This window comes from Thermobia domestica, chromosome 13 (assembly GCF_964235325.1).
Source record: "Thermobia domestica chromosome 13, izTheDome1.hap1.1, whole genome shotgun sequence".
Lineage (NCBI taxonomy): Eukaryota > Metazoa > Arthropoda > Insecta > Zygentoma > Lepismatidae > Thermobia > Thermobia domestica.
Window position 1 is genome coordinate 156,362,197 of NC_137466.1, and position 20,300 is coordinate 156,382,496.

Consider the following 20,300-nt stretch of genomic DNA (forward strand, 5'->3'; position numbering starts at 1 on the left):
TTAAGTTAGGTTAATAGCGTTTAATTCAGACAGTATTGCTGAGCGAGCGTTAGCGAGTGAAGGCAAGTTAGAGCCCCGCAGGGCACGTTGTTTTGTGTCTTCGTTAGTGTTGGCCTCCGACTACTAAACAGTTACCTGAAGTATAGTCAGAAACACGGAACAGTAGTGCTAGGTGACCACTAAAAAGCATGAATGCTATCTGACCGAGTCATGGCAGGGCGAAGCTGGTTTTTCAGCATGGAGCTTCTGAAGGAAGGAGGTGCGTCAGGGATGGTGGGTATGTGTGGAAGCGAGGTTAGTGAGAGTGGGTTTTGGTAAAGATTCGAGGTTCAATAGCACTTGTCATGATTTCATACTAGTAACGCTGCACTGATAAACATAAAGTATAGTGTCTGTACACTGCACAGAAATATTTGCCGATGGTAAATAACTAATATGAGTCATCTTTCATATACTCAGTTATTTTAACCATCCTAAAGCACTTATTACAGTAGTAATCCTACACTTGTAAACCTAAAATACAGCTGTATTACTTTGTATAAAATTCTGTCGCTTGCAGAAATGTGTTCCTTATAAATATGTCTTTTCATACAAAGTGTTCAATTTAGTTGTAAATCTTCCAAAGTGTGGTGCGCCGAAACTACACGAGCACCCATTAATTCATAACTTTTAATCACAAAATCGTATCCTAATAACTTATAAATTGCTTCTTAAGCGAAGAGTTGCATTTTTGGGTGCAAATTCAAATTAAGATTGTTCATTTGTTATGAGTAGGGCTTAAATTAAAGTTAATCTTCTCCAGCTTATAAAACATAAGGTTAGAATAGATACGTCCTGTTTGGTTTTCCGTGATATAAATAATAGGGGCAGAGCTTAACAGAATTTAAGCATGTATATAAACACAGTGCCCGGACTTATGATGTAAAAATGATAGTGCTAAAAATACAGTCCAACCGATGCAAAGTGACCACTAAAAGCAAGAAAATATCTAAACTGGGTGAGGGCAGGGATAATCTGGTGGCTCGCGCGGAGGTACGTACGTAAGAGACAGGCTCGTCAGCCACGGTGGATATACAGTTGATGGTGGAAGCACCTTGTTTCCTTCATGTTATTAGATGCCTAACCTGTTAGACAGATTTATTGTTACAGATCATAACTCACCGAATTACATAGGAATTAAGTTAATTTTAGTTTCCTTATACACTAGTACGTGATTAAAAACTACATTACATTTTTTAACATTAGAAAAGTCACAAGTAAAATGCTCCTAAATTTTTATTGCTTGTACATTTAAAAAAAATAGATATTTCTTTTGTGTTATTACATTTCAGTTGGTACGTAAGGAATTGAAAAAAAGCGAAATTTCTAGTAGCTTTTTTATGTTTATGCCCTTTAGCCTTGAGAAAAATGAATGATTAATGAAAAGGAATGAGTATGAAATACTTGGTGAATTGAGAACGTGGAAGGAAACTAGAAAATCTCGAGAAAACTCACAGACATCATGTTGCGCAACATAAACGCGTGAACTGGGATCGAACAAGAATTGTGCGTAAGGGAAACATGCATTAGAGTTTGAAATTATGTTGACATGTACGAATAGTGGTCCATCTCACAGAAGGAAAGGAATGGGAATCGAAGCCGCTGCATGTTGTTTTAAGCGGCCCATAGTCTTAAGGGAAATAATATTTTATTTATTTATTTATTTATTTATTTATTTATTTATTTAGTCAGTCAGTCAGTCAGTCAGTCAGTCAGTCAGTCAGTCAGTCAGTCAGTCAGTCAGTCAGTCAGTCAGTCAGTCAGTCAGTCAGTCAGTCAGTCAGTCAGTCAGTCAGTCAGTCAGTCAGTCAGTCAGTCAGTCAGTCAGTCAGTCAGTCAGTCAGTCAGTCAGTCAGTCAGTCAGTCAGTCAGTCAGTCAGTCAGTCAGTCAGTCAGTCAGTCAGTCAGTCAGTCAGTCAGTCAGTCAGTCAGTCAGTCAGTCAGTCAGTCAGTCAGTCAGTCAGTCAGTCAGTCAGTCAGTCAGTCAGTCAGTCAGTCAGTCAGTCAGTCAGTCAGTCAGTCAGTCAGTCAGTCAGTCAGTCAGTCAGTCAGTCAGTCAGTCAGTCAGTCAGTCAGTCAGTCAGTCAGTCAGTCAGTCAGTCAGTCAGTCAGTCAGTCAGTCAGTCAGTCAGTCAGTCAGTCAGTCAGTCAGTCAGTTAGTTAGTTAGTTAGTTAGTTAGTTAGTTAGTTAGTTAGTTAGTTAGTTAGTTAGTTATTTATTCATTCATTCATTCATTCATTCATTCATTCATTCATGCGAACATTAGTCCAGATACAGCTAGACGCTAGTTTACACTGGAATATCTAACAGATGATAACATGATGCAATAATAATAGTAAAATATGACCACATGTAAGCAATAACAAGAAAAGTTGACAATAGCTGACTAAAGTTTATCCACCAGAATGTAGAGTTATATGTAGTTTCAGAATTAAATAAATCTATAGTTGTATGTGATATTTCGTTGTATAATTTAGGAAGCCTGTAGAACTGAGAACGTTTAACTATTGAAAGTCTGGGTCTAAGAAATAAAAAAATGTGTGTTACGTGTTTGTCTAAGTAGAATTCGAAAATACAATTCTGAGAGTAACTTTTTGGACCTGAGTGGACTATGTGTGAGTCTATACAGATATTTGAAGTCACTGATCTTATGACGAGTGTCAGGTAGTTAAATATTTAGTGTTGTTACAGTTCGTGTTTTGTCATCGCACGTTTGCGATGTAGTGTAAAATATAATATTGTAAGGAAGAGGTTTAGAACTGATTCAGCTGGGATAAATTTGTAGGAGCTGCCGTTGTCCAGATAGGTAAACAATATTACAATTTAGGAAAAATTATAACTTTGCTGAATGTTGCTAAAGAAGAGAATTCCGTATTTCTGTTAATCTATACTGAAGTCCTAGAATGCGCATCAATTGCTTAGAGATAGTGTTTATATGTTCTGTGAAAGTAGGTTTTGTGTGAAAAGTAACTCCGAGATCTTTATGACTATTGACTCTCGTGATGGGCGAACCATTTGTTATGTGAGGTGTGTAGAATATTATGGAACATGTTATGGATCTACTCTTATCGGGATTCACTTTTCAGAGCCATCTGTTACACCAGAAGGAAAAATTATCTATCGTTTTGAAGTAGATCAGAGTCGTCTGGAGATTTTGCAATCGTCTGCAAATAACAGGATTCTCCGCGAAATTGAGTTGAAGCGACTAATCAGATCATCCTGAATAAGAGTGGTCTAAGTATACTTCCCTGTGTTACTCCAGATGTTACAGGTAGAGAGTTAGAAATCGATCCTGCCAAGACTACTCTCTAGGTGCGACATTGTAGGTAGCTATTCAGCAAAGATGAGAGTGGCCCATGGATACCGAGTCTATTGTAGATTTTGTAAATTAGATAAGAATGGAATACAATCAAAGGCATTAGATAAATCGAAATACTGGTAGATTGTGTTAAGTTGTGCATTGTTGGAAACACTATTTACAGCATGATTAATCATGTTACTGAGGTTAGTAAGGCAACAGCTATTTGACACGAAATCATGTTGGGCTATGTTAATAATAATAATAATACCAATATTTCCTCATTTTTGAAGATAAAAGTGTTCAGTCCAATCTCATTTAAATTTTCATCCGGATTTCAAATGCAAGTGTAAAGTTATTGTGCAACGGTAGCGTAGTTAGGGGGAAGGGGAGCTTGATGGTCTGATTTCCAATGTCTAAAAACTTGTATTTTAAATCTCATGAGTTTAAAACTGAATGTTGGTTGGTGTAAACCAAGGTATCTGGCACCGTATTTTGTTACCTCTTTAACCAATTATCGTCCTGGCTGAACGTCTGGCAGTAAAAAGAATATCATACTCAAAAATTTGCTTCGCCCAACATTACGAAAACAATATCAATAAACGTAGGCCGTGGTGGCGCTGATCTCTGGTAAGTGAAGTCCCTGGTTCGATTCCACGTCGCGCCAAATGGACTTTGTGATAGACAGACATGTGCATGGGTTTTCTTAGAATTTTCTCGTTTCCTCCGACTCTCTTCATTCCTCTATTTCATTTATCCTAATCAGTCTCCTTTAGCCTCAGTGCGTAATCGTGGGACATTAAATTAGAAATATTTTATCCAATGATTTCAATAACAGTCACGTAAGTCTAGGGTATTGAAATTCTAGAAGCTATGCTTTTAGAAGTATCATATTCAACTCTTTCTTTCAGTGACGGGGATATTCTTATTTAAGGGTTATTTTAACATGACGAAAAGTCAACATAATTATTGGATTAAAAAATAAAATAAAATCTTTCTTCCTGATAAAATTACTAATCTTAAAGTATTCCTCTGACAACCGGAATTCCTCAGATGATCATTGATATTTCAAGCAAATTTATCGATTGCCCATCGTCAGTGTTTTATAACAACCTGTATATCATCTTATGCAGCGAGTCGATCACATGTTGTGATGCTATATTTCAGTGGATTTTAAAAAAAAAAAAAAATACAAGGCTGTTAAAGACTTTTATACTTCAAAACTTTACGTAATCATTGTGAAATACCCGTATCCACTTGTTCCCACCGAACAAATCCGCTGATATGTCGTCGTCCGCAGTGTCTTTTTCCTTTGCATGCCTCTGATGGCTTGTACTTCTTCACTTTTTAATATGTTGGGTCCATTTTCTTCATCTACCTCTTCCTCTGCTTCGAACGCAATATCTTTTGGAAGGTTCTTCTGATCATATATAGATCCTTTATGTATTCCTCCCAGATTCTAAGGATCCTGTAATCATCAGTAACCTTGTTCGTCTTCGATTCCAGACGCGCGTATACTTTTGTTAGCTTTTCCTTCTAATTTTGTGCTTTCTGGTACATCAGATGATATCTGCCGTTGCATTATTTCTTCATATTTGTTCCATTTAGTTTTCTTTGGCTTTGTCCCTCCCTCTTCTCAATTCATTATTGAGCCTGTGGGCCGAGATGGCTCTGTAGTAGAGCGTTCACCTCTGGAGCTTGGAGTCCCTGGTTCGATCCCAGCTCGCACCATGTGAACTTTGTGGTAGACAAACACCGTATGCGTGGGTTTTCTCGCCGTTCCCCCGCTTCCTCACACTTTCTTCGTTCCACCTTTTCATTCATTTCTTATCATCGCCGTCTGCTTTTTTCTAGCTGGCATGACTGTGGGACGTAAAACTGAAAAATTTCATTATTGAGCCTTTTGTAATCTTTGATGTCCGTGGGTTTCAGCGTTCTGTGTTCCTCCATCTTATTAAGCATCACTTCAGTTATCCATGGTTTTCTCGATGCCCTTTCCATCCTGCCGAGGTTGTGGAGTGTGTGGAATGCAAAAACTGTTCTCCAGCTATTTTCTACACTGCCTACCATGTCGCTCATTGCATAGAATTTTTCTACTATCTCTTCTTTCACATAACTATTCAAACATTTTAGACGCTTTAAGTTCCATTTTCGATTTCTTTTATTTTTTATTGACTTTAACTGAGTTTGCACTTCCGCCACTAGGAGATGCCGTGACTTCTATCGAGATTCTTTTGTTTCCTCTCACATTCTCATTCCACCAGTGATTTCATTTTTCTTCGTTTTAATAATTGTCGGTATCTTTTAGCCCAGTGATTCTCAACGTTTTCGAGCATAGCGGCCCCTTGAGCCAAAGCGATTGTCGTGAGCGCCCTCTGTCACTTTAAACCAATCCCCCCACACACGCATACACTGAAAGAAAAATTTCTTACATTAGCAGTCTTTTCCCTTACACTCCACCTCCCAAAAAATGCATTTTTCATTTTTTTTTTTTTTTTTTTTTTAACATACGCTTGCTATCCTCACTTTCCAAAAGAAAGGGATTAACGAACGTCTTTAACCAACTACGTTAAAGCTTTAATAACCGAACAAAATTGATGTAAAACTTAGGACATAAACAGTGTTCGAAGTGGAAAAAAGCAGAGGTGGTATGTTTTATTAAGATTTCGATTCAACATACCAGCTATCTAATGTTGAAATACAGTAAGGGTATGTTGCCTAAATGATTGCATTTCTATTTATATAATGACTGAAAAAAACCGCCCGAGAGCTTCTCTGTAGTATAAGGGTAAGGATGGGGGAAGGAAGTTTCGTGGAAAGACAACTTTCTGAAAAAAGTTTTAAAAAATATCCTCGTATGTTGTATTATACAGAAATATACACGGAAATGCTCAAAAGCTGAGTTTTTATATTAACAATTTCCCGCGGGAAAACTTCCGGACCCCCTACTCGGCTGAGGGTACCCGAAACCCCCGGAAGATTCGCCCCGCACAGCAGACAAGCCCTAAATCCGCCCATGCTTAAAACACGACATGTACATGCATTAAGTAAGAACACACACACACACACATAAGAAACAGTTCAATATGGCACATCAAAATATAAATTAGATGAACTTTTTTGAAGACACTTCATTAAAAAAAAAAAAAAAAAAAATTGAGAATGCTCCAAGAGCATTGCCAGAACGAACTTACAAAGAATGGAGAGATGGAGCGAGAAGGATAACTGTCATTGTTCCTATATGTAAAAGTAAATCTTTTTATCCGCACTTCCTCCTCTTTCTCGCAAAAAATGGCAAAATATAATCTCTTTATGACTTACAGTTCTCGAGATATGGCTGCTTAAATATCTAGAAATTCGAACTTCTTTTGCCAATATCTGGAGAACGGTGGCTAGTTGGCCAGTAGACAGTTAATCAGTGGCCACCGGTTACTATTTGTACCAAAATGTTCACCATCCTCTTAGGTAGTGATCAACACCAATATGATCTCTGTGTGACTTACGGTTCCCGAGATTTGGCTCCTTAAATCTCCCGAAATTGGAAACGGTAAGTCATAGAGAGATGATATTGGGGTTAATCAATCCCTAATAAAATGTTAAACATTTTCGTACTGATATTAATTGATGGCCACTGGACAACTGGCCATTGGCCAAGTGGCCACCGGTTGCTATTTGGTACCAAAATATTTACCATACTTTTAGATATTGATCAACACCAATATGATCTCTCTATGACTTATGGTTCCCGAGATATGGCTCCTTAAATCTCTTGAAGCCGTCCATTTTTTGGTCAATATCTCGGGAACGGTAAGAGTGACGCGAAAAATTTAATCACATTCTCTGATAGTTTTGATGCTCTATCGAATGTACAGTTCAAAATTGAAAAAATCGCAAATAACAGACAGACAGACAGAGAATTCAGTAACGAGCTTGAAGTTCGTTGAAAAACAAAAGATAACAAAAATGTCAGTGTTGTCAACGTAGAATCTTTTTACTTGTAAAGATGTATTCGTCAATTACTGTGTATAAAAAATGGATTTATTAAATGTATTTAGCATCTACTCTCCAGTGACAGTATGTCTGGATCATTGAATTACCAGAGGTGGTATGGCATACCACCACATACCGTCTCACTTCGACCACTGGATATAAATGTAGCAAACATTTACGTTTTGTTTAGTGGCTGATCAAAAGCAATACTGAAGAAACACAAACTACTGTTCGTAATTTTTCCCTATTAAATATTTTATTAAAGAATATAAAATTTTGTTCCACTGTCTCTCAAACGCCTCCTAAATAGTCTTATCCTCCTCAATCGCACCTTTTTGTTCCAGTGTCCCCAGGGGTGCGTTAACGTCCACGTTGAGAACCAATGCTTTAGTCGACAATTCATAATAGATTTCATTTAATTTTTTCACAATCAAAATATGTGATTAGACTTACTCCTCACACGACTGTCACCTTGGAGTGCTTTGTTTTCAGGGACAAGCATATATATATATATGTGGACAATTTATCAGAAACATCCGTGATAACGGAGAAACCAGAAGAGGGAGAAAAGCGAAACTGTGCATGAAGCAACTATAAGAAGGGGGACATAGTTTTACGTACTAAACGCCACCACCCAGTGAACAGTATTGCCATCCCAGTATAAAGTTATATTTTTTCAAATGGCAATACATCAGATTATTACATATTTCAAATCAGCATGTTAAATGAAAACTTAAAATGCCACATTTATTATTCAGTGTTACAAACTAAGAATGTTATAATATCACAAATATCCAAAGTTTGGAACCCTCTATCACACATACAGCACAACGGAGATGGACAAGACAATGCACATCGAAAGTACCTTAGCGTTGGATACTATGGTCATGGTATAACTTGTTTTGAATGAAGAGCAACGAAGTTACAAGGGCTTAAAAATTTGTTTTTTTTAAAGGCTTTATTTAAAAAAAATGCTTAGATAATTATCATAGCTAGCTACTTGTGTGGTTTGCAATGGATGTGCAAATTATTTTGCCGTTTACAGCACTACGATATCTTAAACCGTTCCGGAGATATAATAAGTATTGCTGAAGTTTGCAACACTACTTAAATCATGTAATTGCGAGGTCTTGTTGTAATCCCACTTACTAAAAGTTATTCTTGCAATGCGATAAAAGAGAAGGAAAACAACAATCAGTTTAAATATTGTCCAGAAATACGCCATTTTCAGCAGTGTTGCGAACTTTATCAATGTTCATCATATCTCCGAAACGGTTTAAGATATCGAAGTACTGTAAACGGCAAAATTATTTGTTTGCCAATTACAAACTACACAATTAATTAGATATTATACTTACCTAAGCATTTTTTCGATAATGCCTTTCAAAAAAAATTGAAGCCCGTGTAACTTCATTGATATTCATTCAAAACAAGTTATACCATGACCATCGAATGCTAAGGTACTTCCAATGTGCATTGTCTTGTCCATTTCCGTTTTGCTGTATGTGTGATAGAGGCTTCCAAACTTTGGGTGTTTGTGATATTATAACATCCTTAGTTTGCAACACTGAATAATAAATGTGACATTTTAAGTTTTCGTTTAACATGCTGATTTGAAATATGTAATAATCTGACGTAGTGCCATTTGAAAAAATATAACTTTATATTGGCATGGCAACACTGTTCACTGGGTGGTGGCGTTTAATATGTAAAACGATGTCCCCTTTCTTATAGTTGCTTCTTGCAAAGTTTCACTTTTCTCCCTCTTCTGGTTTCTCTGTTACCACGGATGCTCCAGATAAATTGTCCACCCTGTATATAATATTTAAAATTTACTTCTCACGGTTGTGTCGTTTAAACGAAAGGAGACGATGAGAAATGATTGATAATAAATGAAATGAATGTTGAAAGGACATCTGCATGAACTTCATGTTCCCTGACAGAGATCTTGTAATTTGTAGCTAAGGTCCACCCGAGCACTGCAGCCAACAAGTACATTTCTTTGTTGAAATTTAGCGTTCCTTTTTCAGTCGAGGCTATATAAAGTGGGAAAATTCAGTCTAAGGTGGAATCCGAAACACAATAATGGGTTCAAATTTCATTGCTTTCCCTCCAGAAATGTTACCCTTATTGAATGACCACGATAGATTTTCAGTGGAGCTATCGGTTGTTGCTTAACAAAGGTTTCCCTGTAATTCTTAAGAATTCTCCAGGGCTAAATAGTAAGAAAGTATTCGGATTTAAAAGAGAAAGCTGGAGATCGGAAGACATGGAAGAAACATTTCCAGACCTAAACTTATGGGAAAGGGGAGAAGTCTCTCAGGATCTGCCTACAGACAGAATACGTAATAGTAATAAACTCTGTATCAATTTATAAGAAGGTAGTTCTGTTCTCTTTTTCTGGTAATATTTTTACTGGGTGTGTAGTACCAAAGTGAATGTTTTAGATCCTTCTAATCTGCTTAATCGTATTCTAACTCGAATTCAGCATATTTTTTCCCTCTATTGTGTCCTACTTTCTTCTCTTTTGTTTATTTCTTTATTTGGTCAGCTTTTGTCTTTTAATTTCCTTGTTTTTATGTTTTTCTTTACTTTTTTTTATATAGAAATTTCGCCAAATTTTCAGTTTTACTCCATTTCGTTTGTTTCATCATCTCCGTTTTTAACCTTGTTTCTTCTGAAATTTGCTATACTAATTACATATGCTGATTTTTTTTTTATTTGTTTCCTTCAGTTGTTTCTCGATTTCGTTTGTAGATAATTATTTATCTTTCTTTCATGAAATGTTATATTTGCTGGTTTTTTTTAATTAATTAACCGTGAATTTCTGTTTGTTTAGTAATTACTTTTCTGCAATGATCATCTAGAAGATCGTCAAATGTCTGTCATGATTGACATAATTGCTTATGTGATTGTACTTTCTTTCTTCCTTTTTCCTTTAGCTGTCCTAGCTCAGTGGTAGAGTGTTCACCTCTGGTGCTGGGAGTCCCGGGTTCGATCCCAGCCCCCGCCAAGTAAACTTTGTGGTGGACAAACACCGTGTACGTGAATTTTCTTGGGGTTCTCCCGTTTCCTCCCACTTTCTTCATTCCACCATTTCATTCATTACTCGTCATCACCGTCTCCTTTAGCCTAACCGTCGTAATTGTGGGACGTAAAATTCAAAGATTTCATTTCATTTTTTTCTTTTAGCCGTCCCTACTGGTCTAGTGGCTAGCGTGTGGACCTTTGGTACACGTCTGCCGTATCGTGACAAAACGCTGTAACTTTGGCGGAGAAGTTTTGCGAAAATGAGTCGTAAAGTTTTCATTCGAAAATGTGATCTGTATCGTGTAGAACCAGTGTAACTAGGCAATAATGGTCAACCAATCAGTTTTCATCAAATTTAATCACACAACATGCATTTACGTAACATTACATGTAACCACGTGTTTCCGAAGTCAAGATACACTGGTTCTACACGATACAGATCACATTTTCGAATGAAAACTTTACGGCTCATTTTCGCAAAACTTCTCCGCCAAAGTTACAGCGTTTTGTCACGACACGGCAGACGTGGTCCTGGTTTGTTCACGGTGGGAAAACATAAAAAACTTAATTTCATTTAGCATCCATCTTCTTTAATCTAAAGGGCATAACTTATGATGTTAAAAAAAATTAATTCTATTTTTTCTTTCTTTTTTTTTAAAGTTTATCATTGTTTACATTCATATACTAAATTAAATTCTAAGAAACCAACTTTCTGTAACACATTCTTTATTGGAAACTTATAAAGAATTTTCATCCGGATATATTTATTATCCCGTTTCATTGAGAGAGATTATTTAGTATCTCGTTTCGTTTGTACTATTGACATCTGAATTGTACGAATTCCCGGTTCTTCGTCACAGAAGCCCTTCGGGAAAAATTTTAAGATCGAAATTTATAAAACGCATAGTGGAGGTATTCATGCTTTCCAAATCTAAATATTCTTCTTGCGCTAGTAATTGTTGCACTTGATTACTAAGTCCAATATTTTTAGTGCCCCTTTTGTAATTAAGTGGCTAACTCGCTTTTTCTGTGCACATAGCCCTGGGTTCGATTCTCAGTGAGGGTGCTTGCCTCGAAAATTAACTCGAGTAGTGATTCGAATCCCACTTTTAAACGTAAATATCGCTGAAATATGACTTGAAATTTTATCAATCAGTTAGTTCAGTGTTTTCTAAAAGCTGACACCGTGACCAACTTTGTACTTAGATAATTTACCAATTGTAATAAGTATCTTCTTTTTATATCTTTACACACAATTACTGTAATTTCGATTCATTCTTATTTTAAATGTTTTTAACGTTACTATCCAAGTGTTCAAAATACCTAATTCTATCTGTGATTTTTTTTTATAAAAAGAGCTAAATTTTCGTTATTTTCTCCTCATTTTCAGGTAGACGTTTTCAAGTTACCAGATGACACTATGGTTAGACGTGCTTGATTGAATAAGATGGCGTCAGTTTTAACTGAAGAACAGAAGCGGAGAATTGAAGAGAATCGTTTGAAAGCACTCCAGAGAAAGGCGCAGAGAGCTGCTGCAGCGAGTAGTAATTTATCAGGTGGCTCTACAGCGCAAACTGCTCCCCCGAATGGCTCCTTAAGTGCTTCATCTTCATATATTGCTTCTAATAATGCTAGTAAACCGAATGGTTTCTTCGAGAAATCAACACCTTCTTTAAACCCAGTTCAGTTTAATAGTAGAAATTATGGCGGTACAGACAACTTGAATAAACCCAATCAGTATGCAGGGAAAAGTAAAAACTACTGGAATTCGCCTACAAAAAATGACTTCAAATCTACTGGAAGTAGTACTAATAGTAATAGTTTTAGTATTGATACTGCTAGTAGTGGTCCTATTGTGACGGGCACGTGTAGACTAATTTCAAAAGAGAGGTTCGAAGTAGTGGTCGGCTATCACAGCAAGTTGATTGAAATTTTTAAAACTATGCCAGGGAGAATGTATGGTAAGTTTTGTTCTTAATTACTATTGAACATTTTTTTATTGAGTAACGCAAAACTACTTAGCTTAGCTTAAACAAATAATAATTCATTATCATAAGGCCTTAGTTTCCTGTGTGATTTATATTCGTAAGACAAATATGAAATTGTTGTTGTCAATGTTTATGAGAGATGAAACATAACACACCCTGATTTTAAATGATTGATCTGGTTTTAAAATGAAGTATGTCGAAAGCTATTAATACAACACGTTTGTGTTGATGATGAAACGAAAGAACACATTTGAAAGTTTAATTTCTCATATTCGTAACCTTGGCTCGTGGCTGCAAATAGTTTCGCACAAATATAGTTTCCAAAATGTCAGTGCAGCAGGAAGCATTCTGCTTTGGAAAATGAGAAGTATTTTTCCGTTGTCACCGTGCAGCATGCATTTTGTAATCAGTGTGCTGCTTTATCGCCAGGACACCAAAGCTTTCTGAGATGGTATCGATAGTTTAAGAACACTGGCAGCCTGTGTGAAGATAAAAAGCACAGGACTCTAAACGTTTCTCATGAAACAGTAGAGTAAGTTACAGAAGTCAACACAGTGCGCCTGTCGAGAACTTGATATTCCGCAACCAACTGTGTGGAAGGTTTTTACAGCTACATTTATGACTATTAGTAGGGATATGCTAGAGCGCGTCTGGGACGAACTAGACTACCATATAGATGCGTGTCGTGTGTGACAAAAAGAAGCCACAGTGAACATTCGTAACACAGCCCTTTTAAACTCAGTGAATCATTTATAGTCACCCTGTTTGTGAATTAACAGTTTAAATTTGATGGATACTTAAGGGAAAATATTTCATGATCAAATACCTTAAAAGTACATAAAATCATAATATTGGTTTTATTGCCTAATGATAATATTGGGCGTAAATTAATTAACAAAAAGACTCAATTTCAAGTAGTCTTAAGTGAAGAAAAATTGCATACGGTTTCCATGCTCAACTCCCACCATTCACGACACATTTTGAAATAAACCTGCTAAATTGATTATCATGTGAAATTTCAATGTATATTCAGTTAAACATCAGTTTCTTCAAACTGCATCGAAAATGATGGGACCCGATTATCTAAATGTACCCCTTTTCTTCTTTTTCTTTCTTCATTTAAGGATGCTTCAAGGTGAGTATTTTCAGATACTCACGTAATATTGGTTATTACGTAAGATAATATTGGTTATTGAAAATGTCATTGGCCATTTCGTGACGGGGACAAATAACCTCGAGCTGATGTCCACATTAACTCATTTCTAATTCTGAGATGATCCTTTAATAGGCTATTTCACTATTCTTACTCCATAGGATCAATTACAGAAGTAGAAAATTGAAACACAGTAAAGCTGATATGAACTATTGGAAACTATGCATAAGTCAACGCACCAAAATGTACACTGAAACAGATATAATCATCGTGCGTAGCAGAAGTAGAACGAAAATTCTTGTAGATGTCCCAGCCACTTTCCATACATGGATGCGATCGATCGAACAAGATAGCAATTTCAAAGTACCCAATGAACGTTATAGCATTAATTAATCTTTGCACCTCTTCCAGTGCAAGATATAAGGCACTGAGTCGTAGCTAAGATAGTGTCTCCCTTGGAAAGGATTAAGAATGAACTAAAATCATTAACGATTTGTTTTTTAATTATATATATATGCTCAGTTTAACACAACATCTTTCCCCCTCCCTTAAGAATTGTTTAACTCGTACCTTTGTTTAAAACAGTTCCACAATGAATAGATGAATAATTACAAGCAACTGCATTTTGTTTCGCTACACGTACGCGTTTTATTGTTTAATGATGTATTTCATATTTTGTGTCTGTAAATTAACAGAAAGTATATTCTAGATCCTGCAATGGACATAGCAGATGGGTTCTCGAGTCTTCAGTATAAGAAAATTTCACTATAACAAATTAATTTTGGTCCTCAAAATTCCGTTAAACTGGTATTTTATTGTATGTATGTGTTCAAAGAAAGCATTGGTATAACACACTTGACTTCAGTCCTCTTATTTCTTTGTTTGTATAGCTACTCAATTGCCTCACAATCTTAAGATAATACCGAAAATTGTATCGATTTTCTTGTTTTATTTATAATTTACGTAATTGCGACTTTTGCAGATGCGAAAGAGAAAAATTGGAATTTTCCTCTAAGCTCCTACGATGACCTGATGTCAAAAATTAAAAGCCAATGTCCTCAAGCATCCATAGCTGCGATACCCAAAATGATATTACAGGTATAGTAACTTTTTTTTTTTTTTCGGGGATGAAACCACTTAAATTGTTGTAGTTAGTAGGTATCCTAATATTATCAATATAGTATGTGTATGTTTTAAGTTGTGGGTCGTAAAAAATAATATTTTAAAGTACCGCTGAATAATAATCCAGGATTAATAAAATGGATGCGTATGAAAAAATGTCTTGATTTATTGAGATGCAGAACAGTTTCAGTAAACACTAATCTGAAGTGATAGTGAAGACAAATATGAGGTAATAGAGGTTGTGTTGCAATAGATAATTAAGACCAGGAAGCATTTCGCGGTAGGACATTAATGTAATTTATTCCTACATCTTTTCGAGAGACGTGGGAGAGTCTGGGGGGGGAAAATCTTGAAAACATTTACGTGGGAGGTGTAAGTGAGGGTATTTTTGTGATGGACTGTGTGTTATTGGATGGAATATTGGTGATTGTTGCTTTGGATTCGAAAGAAAGACTAGTTTCATGAATATAAAATGCTGAACAGTGGGAATGTTGGAAGATCAAACTGGTTGCGAGTATAGGACAAGTCTTACATTCGAGTTTGGAATGTATTAACGAGCCAGTTCTCATAATGAGGGTGTTAAGATCGTAGCCCTTCAGTAAACAATTTGTAACTGGTAGGAAAGGTCTTTACAATTTCAGATAAGGTCCTGAATATTGGATAAGCAAGATACGTGAACGGATAGTATTAAGTGAAGACACTCAGTAAGGGAAGCAAACTTTCTATCTCTCTCTCTCTCTCTCTCTCTCTCTCTCTCTCTCTCTGATTACAGTGGAGGTAAGGTTGAAAGGATATGCCGAGATTGAAGAGTGTTGATTAGAAACTCTTGAGGCAGACATTGAAAATTCAGTTGGCGGAACAGATACAGGTTACCCGAATATCCAAGGCATAAAGTTTAGGGTAGTATTACATATAGTTGGCGAGTTTTATATGTACATCAATCTCGAAAAATCTGTCCTAAAGCTAAGGTTTACATCAAAATGACTTTGGAAATCAACAAAGTGATTTTAAAACGATACTTATTGCATAGAAACTGTTAGTTCCAGTTCTAGTTGGCCTGGTATATGTTTAAAAGATATCATCTATAAATCGAAGCTAATTGAAATATTTTAGGGTGGTAAACGGAGATTTTTGTTGTTTTAGGTCAGTTTTCGAGGTTCTGTGCACTAATATTTCTCTAACTCAAGACGCCTGTGGCTATGGGTGGGAGAATTATTGACAATGAAGTTATGTCGTTGCAAATATTATGGCAGAATTTGTTGAGCAATCGATTAATGGGTAGGATGTCGTTTGTGTTTTGAGGTAGAATGGAAGAACCTGGACGTGAGACTGGAGATACTAGGCGTAGAAAGCGGAGATGCGGTTAAGGGAGCTATCAATACTGTAAACAAAGGATTTTCCTAGTTTTCGGGCTTGTGGATATCGTCTTTAGTTGGCCAGTAATAAATACAGTCAAAAATTGCTGTATGGGTTGGCACCAAAAATCATGATCACTGTGGTTGAGTCTTTATCTGTGGGATAATGATGATAATGGCTGGGCCCAAATCCAACGTCAGGATTGCTTGTGTTCTGTAGAATTGATAGTGTAGTTTGTTAGGAGATCATTCGGAAAACAGGACTGGCAGTTTGTTTGAGCGGGTGTCAGGTACAACATCTAGTACTTATAAATGAGAAACAGTTGAAGATAAAGGTGTAGAACAAGAAGTGAGTTAAGAAAATGTCAGGAAGCGCATCAAATGGAGCGATCTGCTTTCCGCATAGGTCTCTTACAATGGGACCCTGGGAATCACACGAAACTTTTATATCATTGAAATGACAGTGAAAAAGCAAACAACTTTTGTTGAAAAAAGTTTTCGTATAGGGTGTCGTTTACAAAATGTCCACTATTTAATTGTGAGTTCTTGCACATTCAGATAAAACGTTCAGTCCTATTATAAAAGACTCAAAGACATATCAGTACTTCACACTATTTCTTTATAGTAAAAAGTCACGCTAATGGGTTGAGTTGAGTTGATTTTGAGTTTAACGTCCCTTTCAGCAGCGAGGCTATATGAGACGTGGACTGACTTATTAACGTGAAATCCGAACCACATAGTCACGATAATGGGTATCTCTGCCTGACACCAATATATGTCACTAGCTTGCAACCAATTTGTTAATTTAAGACTTTTGTCACGATTTAATGCAACATGAAACTGCTTTGTTTCAATTTCATTATTTCAAAATTGAATAATGGCCTTAGATTTTGAACCTTAATATTTGTGAAACTGCATGTTCTTTTGATGTGCAAAATAATAATTTAAAAAAATAAAATTGAAAAAAAAAAAAGTCATAAGCATGATCTATGGTGTTCAGTGGGCCGAAGGCTCGGGTGCAGCAACTAGTGACTATAAATCATAAATGGCGGGAAATCAGAAAGTGAGATAAGGAAATGTCAAAGGCGCATCGAATAGAGAGTTCTTTGATTGCACCACAGGACCCGTTATCATGGCTTCCCGGAGGGCTGTCCGAAAATTTTAAATGATAAGCTATGTAATTTGGGTGCAGTAGTGAATCAGGCCATTTTAAAAACGCTATTAAGAGAAAATGGTGAAATTTATTGGATGAAACAAGTTAGAATACAAACTAGCCATGAAAGCATTTACTTATTTGTGAATTTAAGTCACCAAAGAAACAGTGTTGCACAAAAAACGAAAATTATCCCTTTTTCAAAGATAGGGTTTCCTTGTGTCTGTATGTCAGTTCTAGAAATGAAACATCACATTCAGGAAGAAGTTGAAAGAAATATCCGAGATATGCTATAAATAGTAATGGATGACCTTAGCAAGTGTGTATACAGCCACTGAGTGTATACAGCGGAGTAGCGATCATCTCCAAAATATTTTCTAAACTGTAACTTTTTTTTTAGGCCAACAGTTTCCTGTTTGGTGAAGTAAATTCACAAATAAATGAATGCTTTCATGTCTAGTATTTATTCCAACTTTACACCCAAACAAATTTCTTTATTTCCTCGCTTTTTAAAACGTTCTGTTCAGTGCCACACCCTGTACATTATTGAAAGGCTGACAGAAAAACAAATAGCTTTTCAAGGAACAAGCTTTCGTCTGGAACACTGTTTAAGAAACGGCCATCACTGAAGTGTGAATCGTTATATAGTCAGATAGAACATAGTTTAAGGGTTTCCTGAGCTGTTCCCCACACGAAAAACTTTTCCTACAAAAGTTGTTTTGTTTTCCATGTTTTTTTCAGTGTTGTATTAAATTACATATCTTACTATTTAAAATTTTTGGGTGACTCCCCAGGCCACAAGCCTCCTGCGGGACAACCAGAACGCACCATTTGATTCGCCTTGACAGTCTAGATTGTGGACAAATAAAAAAAAAATGGTAGGTATACATTTTGGCTTGATCTACTGCACAGAAAAGGAAAGAGTAAGTTATAAGACATTCTTTGCAATCAATTTCGAGAAAGCGTAAAGAAAAAATTAAATGAAATGAAATTTTTGAGTTTTACGTCCCACATTATGTCGGCTAGGCTAAAGGAGACGGTGATGATGAGAAATGAATGAAATGGTGGAATGGAGAAAGTGGGAGGAAACCCATACACACGGTGTTTGTCCACCACAAAGTTCACTTGGAGAGAGCAGGGTTTGAACCCGGGATCCAATGCATCAGAGGTGAACGCTCTACCACTGAGCCAAGCGTAAAGAAAGGTTGAGCATTGATTGAAGTTTTGTATTGTGAAATAGAATGAGATGTATATGTGTGCACTGTGTTGGTTGGTTGCTTAATTTGGATTTTAGTTTCTCATTCAGTACAAAGACTATATGAGACGGGACTTACAGCTTAACCTAAGATGCCACCGAGAATCAAAGGCGGTATATGTTTTTTTCTTATATCCATAGGAAATAGCGTCAATGAAGCGAAATTCCTGTTTCATAAAATTAGTACCCAGGGTGATTTACTATTCTTATCGTATTCGTTGAGTCTTTGGTACTCGTAAACTGTTGTTATTACATCTTTTATTAGTAGAACGAACCAAGGTTTATTTATTTATTTATTTACTTATTTATTTATTGTGTGTGTATGTATGTGTTTTTCAGTGCGTAATAGAGTTTGTTGTTTGTTGGCACATGCATGGCAAATATTGAACATATCAGGTAGTCTAAAAATAATGAGCTTTTTTCGTATGAGATAGCGTTAGTGACCTAAATCTCAGGAAATATTAGTCGCAGTGGATTAGGCATAACGTCATTCGACAGCTGACAATTGAAGGTTGTAGATGTGTAAAAAATTGATGAAATTCTTAGTCAGACGAAAGATATTACGCCGTGCATATGAGTGGACTTACCGCAAAACTGCGCTACTCTTCACAATTTTATTTCGATAAAGGCGCAAATGCTGCCCAGGCTCATGAAGAAATCTGTACTGATTATGCGTGGGATAAGTTGTCATAAAACGACCGAAGGATGATTCAGTCGGTTTCGTTAAATTTCGATGTCTAGGATGCAGTAGGTGATCAATCACAGTAAAAGTAGATGCTTTTCTGGCAAAAGTCGAGGAAGACTGACACATAAACATTCTTGACATCGCCAGCGACATAAATATCTGCCATCAAACCATGTTAAGTCATTTCAAGAAAGTTTCCTATACAAAAAGAAGCTCGGCTTTTGGTGCCACATAACCTGACTCAAAGACATTTACTCGATCTGATTTCTATCTGCGAATCTTTACTCAAGCCATTTCTAAAGCAGTTGATCACGAGTGATAGAAAGTGGATAACCTGCGACAACAATATGCATAAAAGATCGTGGTCGAATCGAGAAAAAGCTCCATGGTTTGTAATAAAGCCCACACTGACGCCAAAGAAGGTTATGCTGTGCGTTTGGTGGGATCAGAAGGGCATTGTACATCACGGGCAGCAGCCGCCGGACAGAACAATAAACTTGAGTATGTATTATTGACAATTAGTACGAGTGAACTGAGCAAGTAAAATAAAGAAACGGTGAGTACTGGTCAACAGAAAGGATGTCGCAAACTACGTCGACAACACTAGGCCGCATACGTCTTTAATGACCCATCAGAAATTGAGAGAACTTAAATGGAAGGTTTTAATGCATCCACCGTATAGTTCGTACTTTACATCGTCATACTATCATTTGTTTCGGTCTCTGAATGATATTAAGTTAGTTTCAAAAGTCCTGTGAAAACCACGTGTCACAGTTTTTTGGCCAGGAATCACAGAAGTTCTGTAGCGACGGAATCATGGTGTTGCAGAAAAAATGGTAAAAGGTCATTGAACAAAATGGTGGTTTCATAATGGTATTTTCAAATCGCAATAAATGTCTTCACAACTTGACCTCTAAAGGCCCAATACTTTTTAGACAACCTGATAGTTCACGTAGTGTTTAACAATAGCTTGGAATGGATCAAAATAGTGACCAAACATGCTCTGTATGGCTAGCGAGAAACGAACTTCAACTTTAAATTAATTTTATTGTCTTTCAGACATTCAAGAAACTCTCGAAAGGGCCATCGCACATGGATATTGATATAAGTAGAATCGATGCAGCATTAGTGGATAGTCTGATGCCATTTCAAGTGGAGGGTGTGAAGTACGTATAGAAGAACAAAACTTCATTTTATAACATCGTTGTGTTATGTTAAATATAGTATCTAA

General features: G+C 36.5%; 1 protein-coding gene across 3 annotated transcripts in view; it reads left to right on the top strand.

Moving 5' to 3' along the window:
- The window catches only part of Marcal1 (SWI/SNF-related matrix-associated actin-dependent regulator of chromatin subfamily A-like protein 1), a 60,713-nt gene that overhangs the window by 1,157 nt on the left and 39,256 nt on the right, over nt 1-20,300 (top strand). For 2 of the 3 annotated variants that reach the window (XM_081736719.1, XM_081736717.1), the window contains exons 2-4: nt 11,749-12,319; nt 14,482-14,597; nt 20,129-20,235. In XM_081736719.1, coding sequence (XP_081592845.1) covers nt 11,806-12,319; nt 14,482-14,597; nt 20,129-20,235 — 737 coding nt within the window. In that variant the 5' untranslated portion in view covers nt 11,749-11,805. The remainder of the gene's footprint in view (nt 1-11,748; nt 12,320-14,481; nt 14,598-20,128; nt 20,236-20,300) is intronic. The other variant, XM_081736718.1, reaches the window with a different exon arrangement.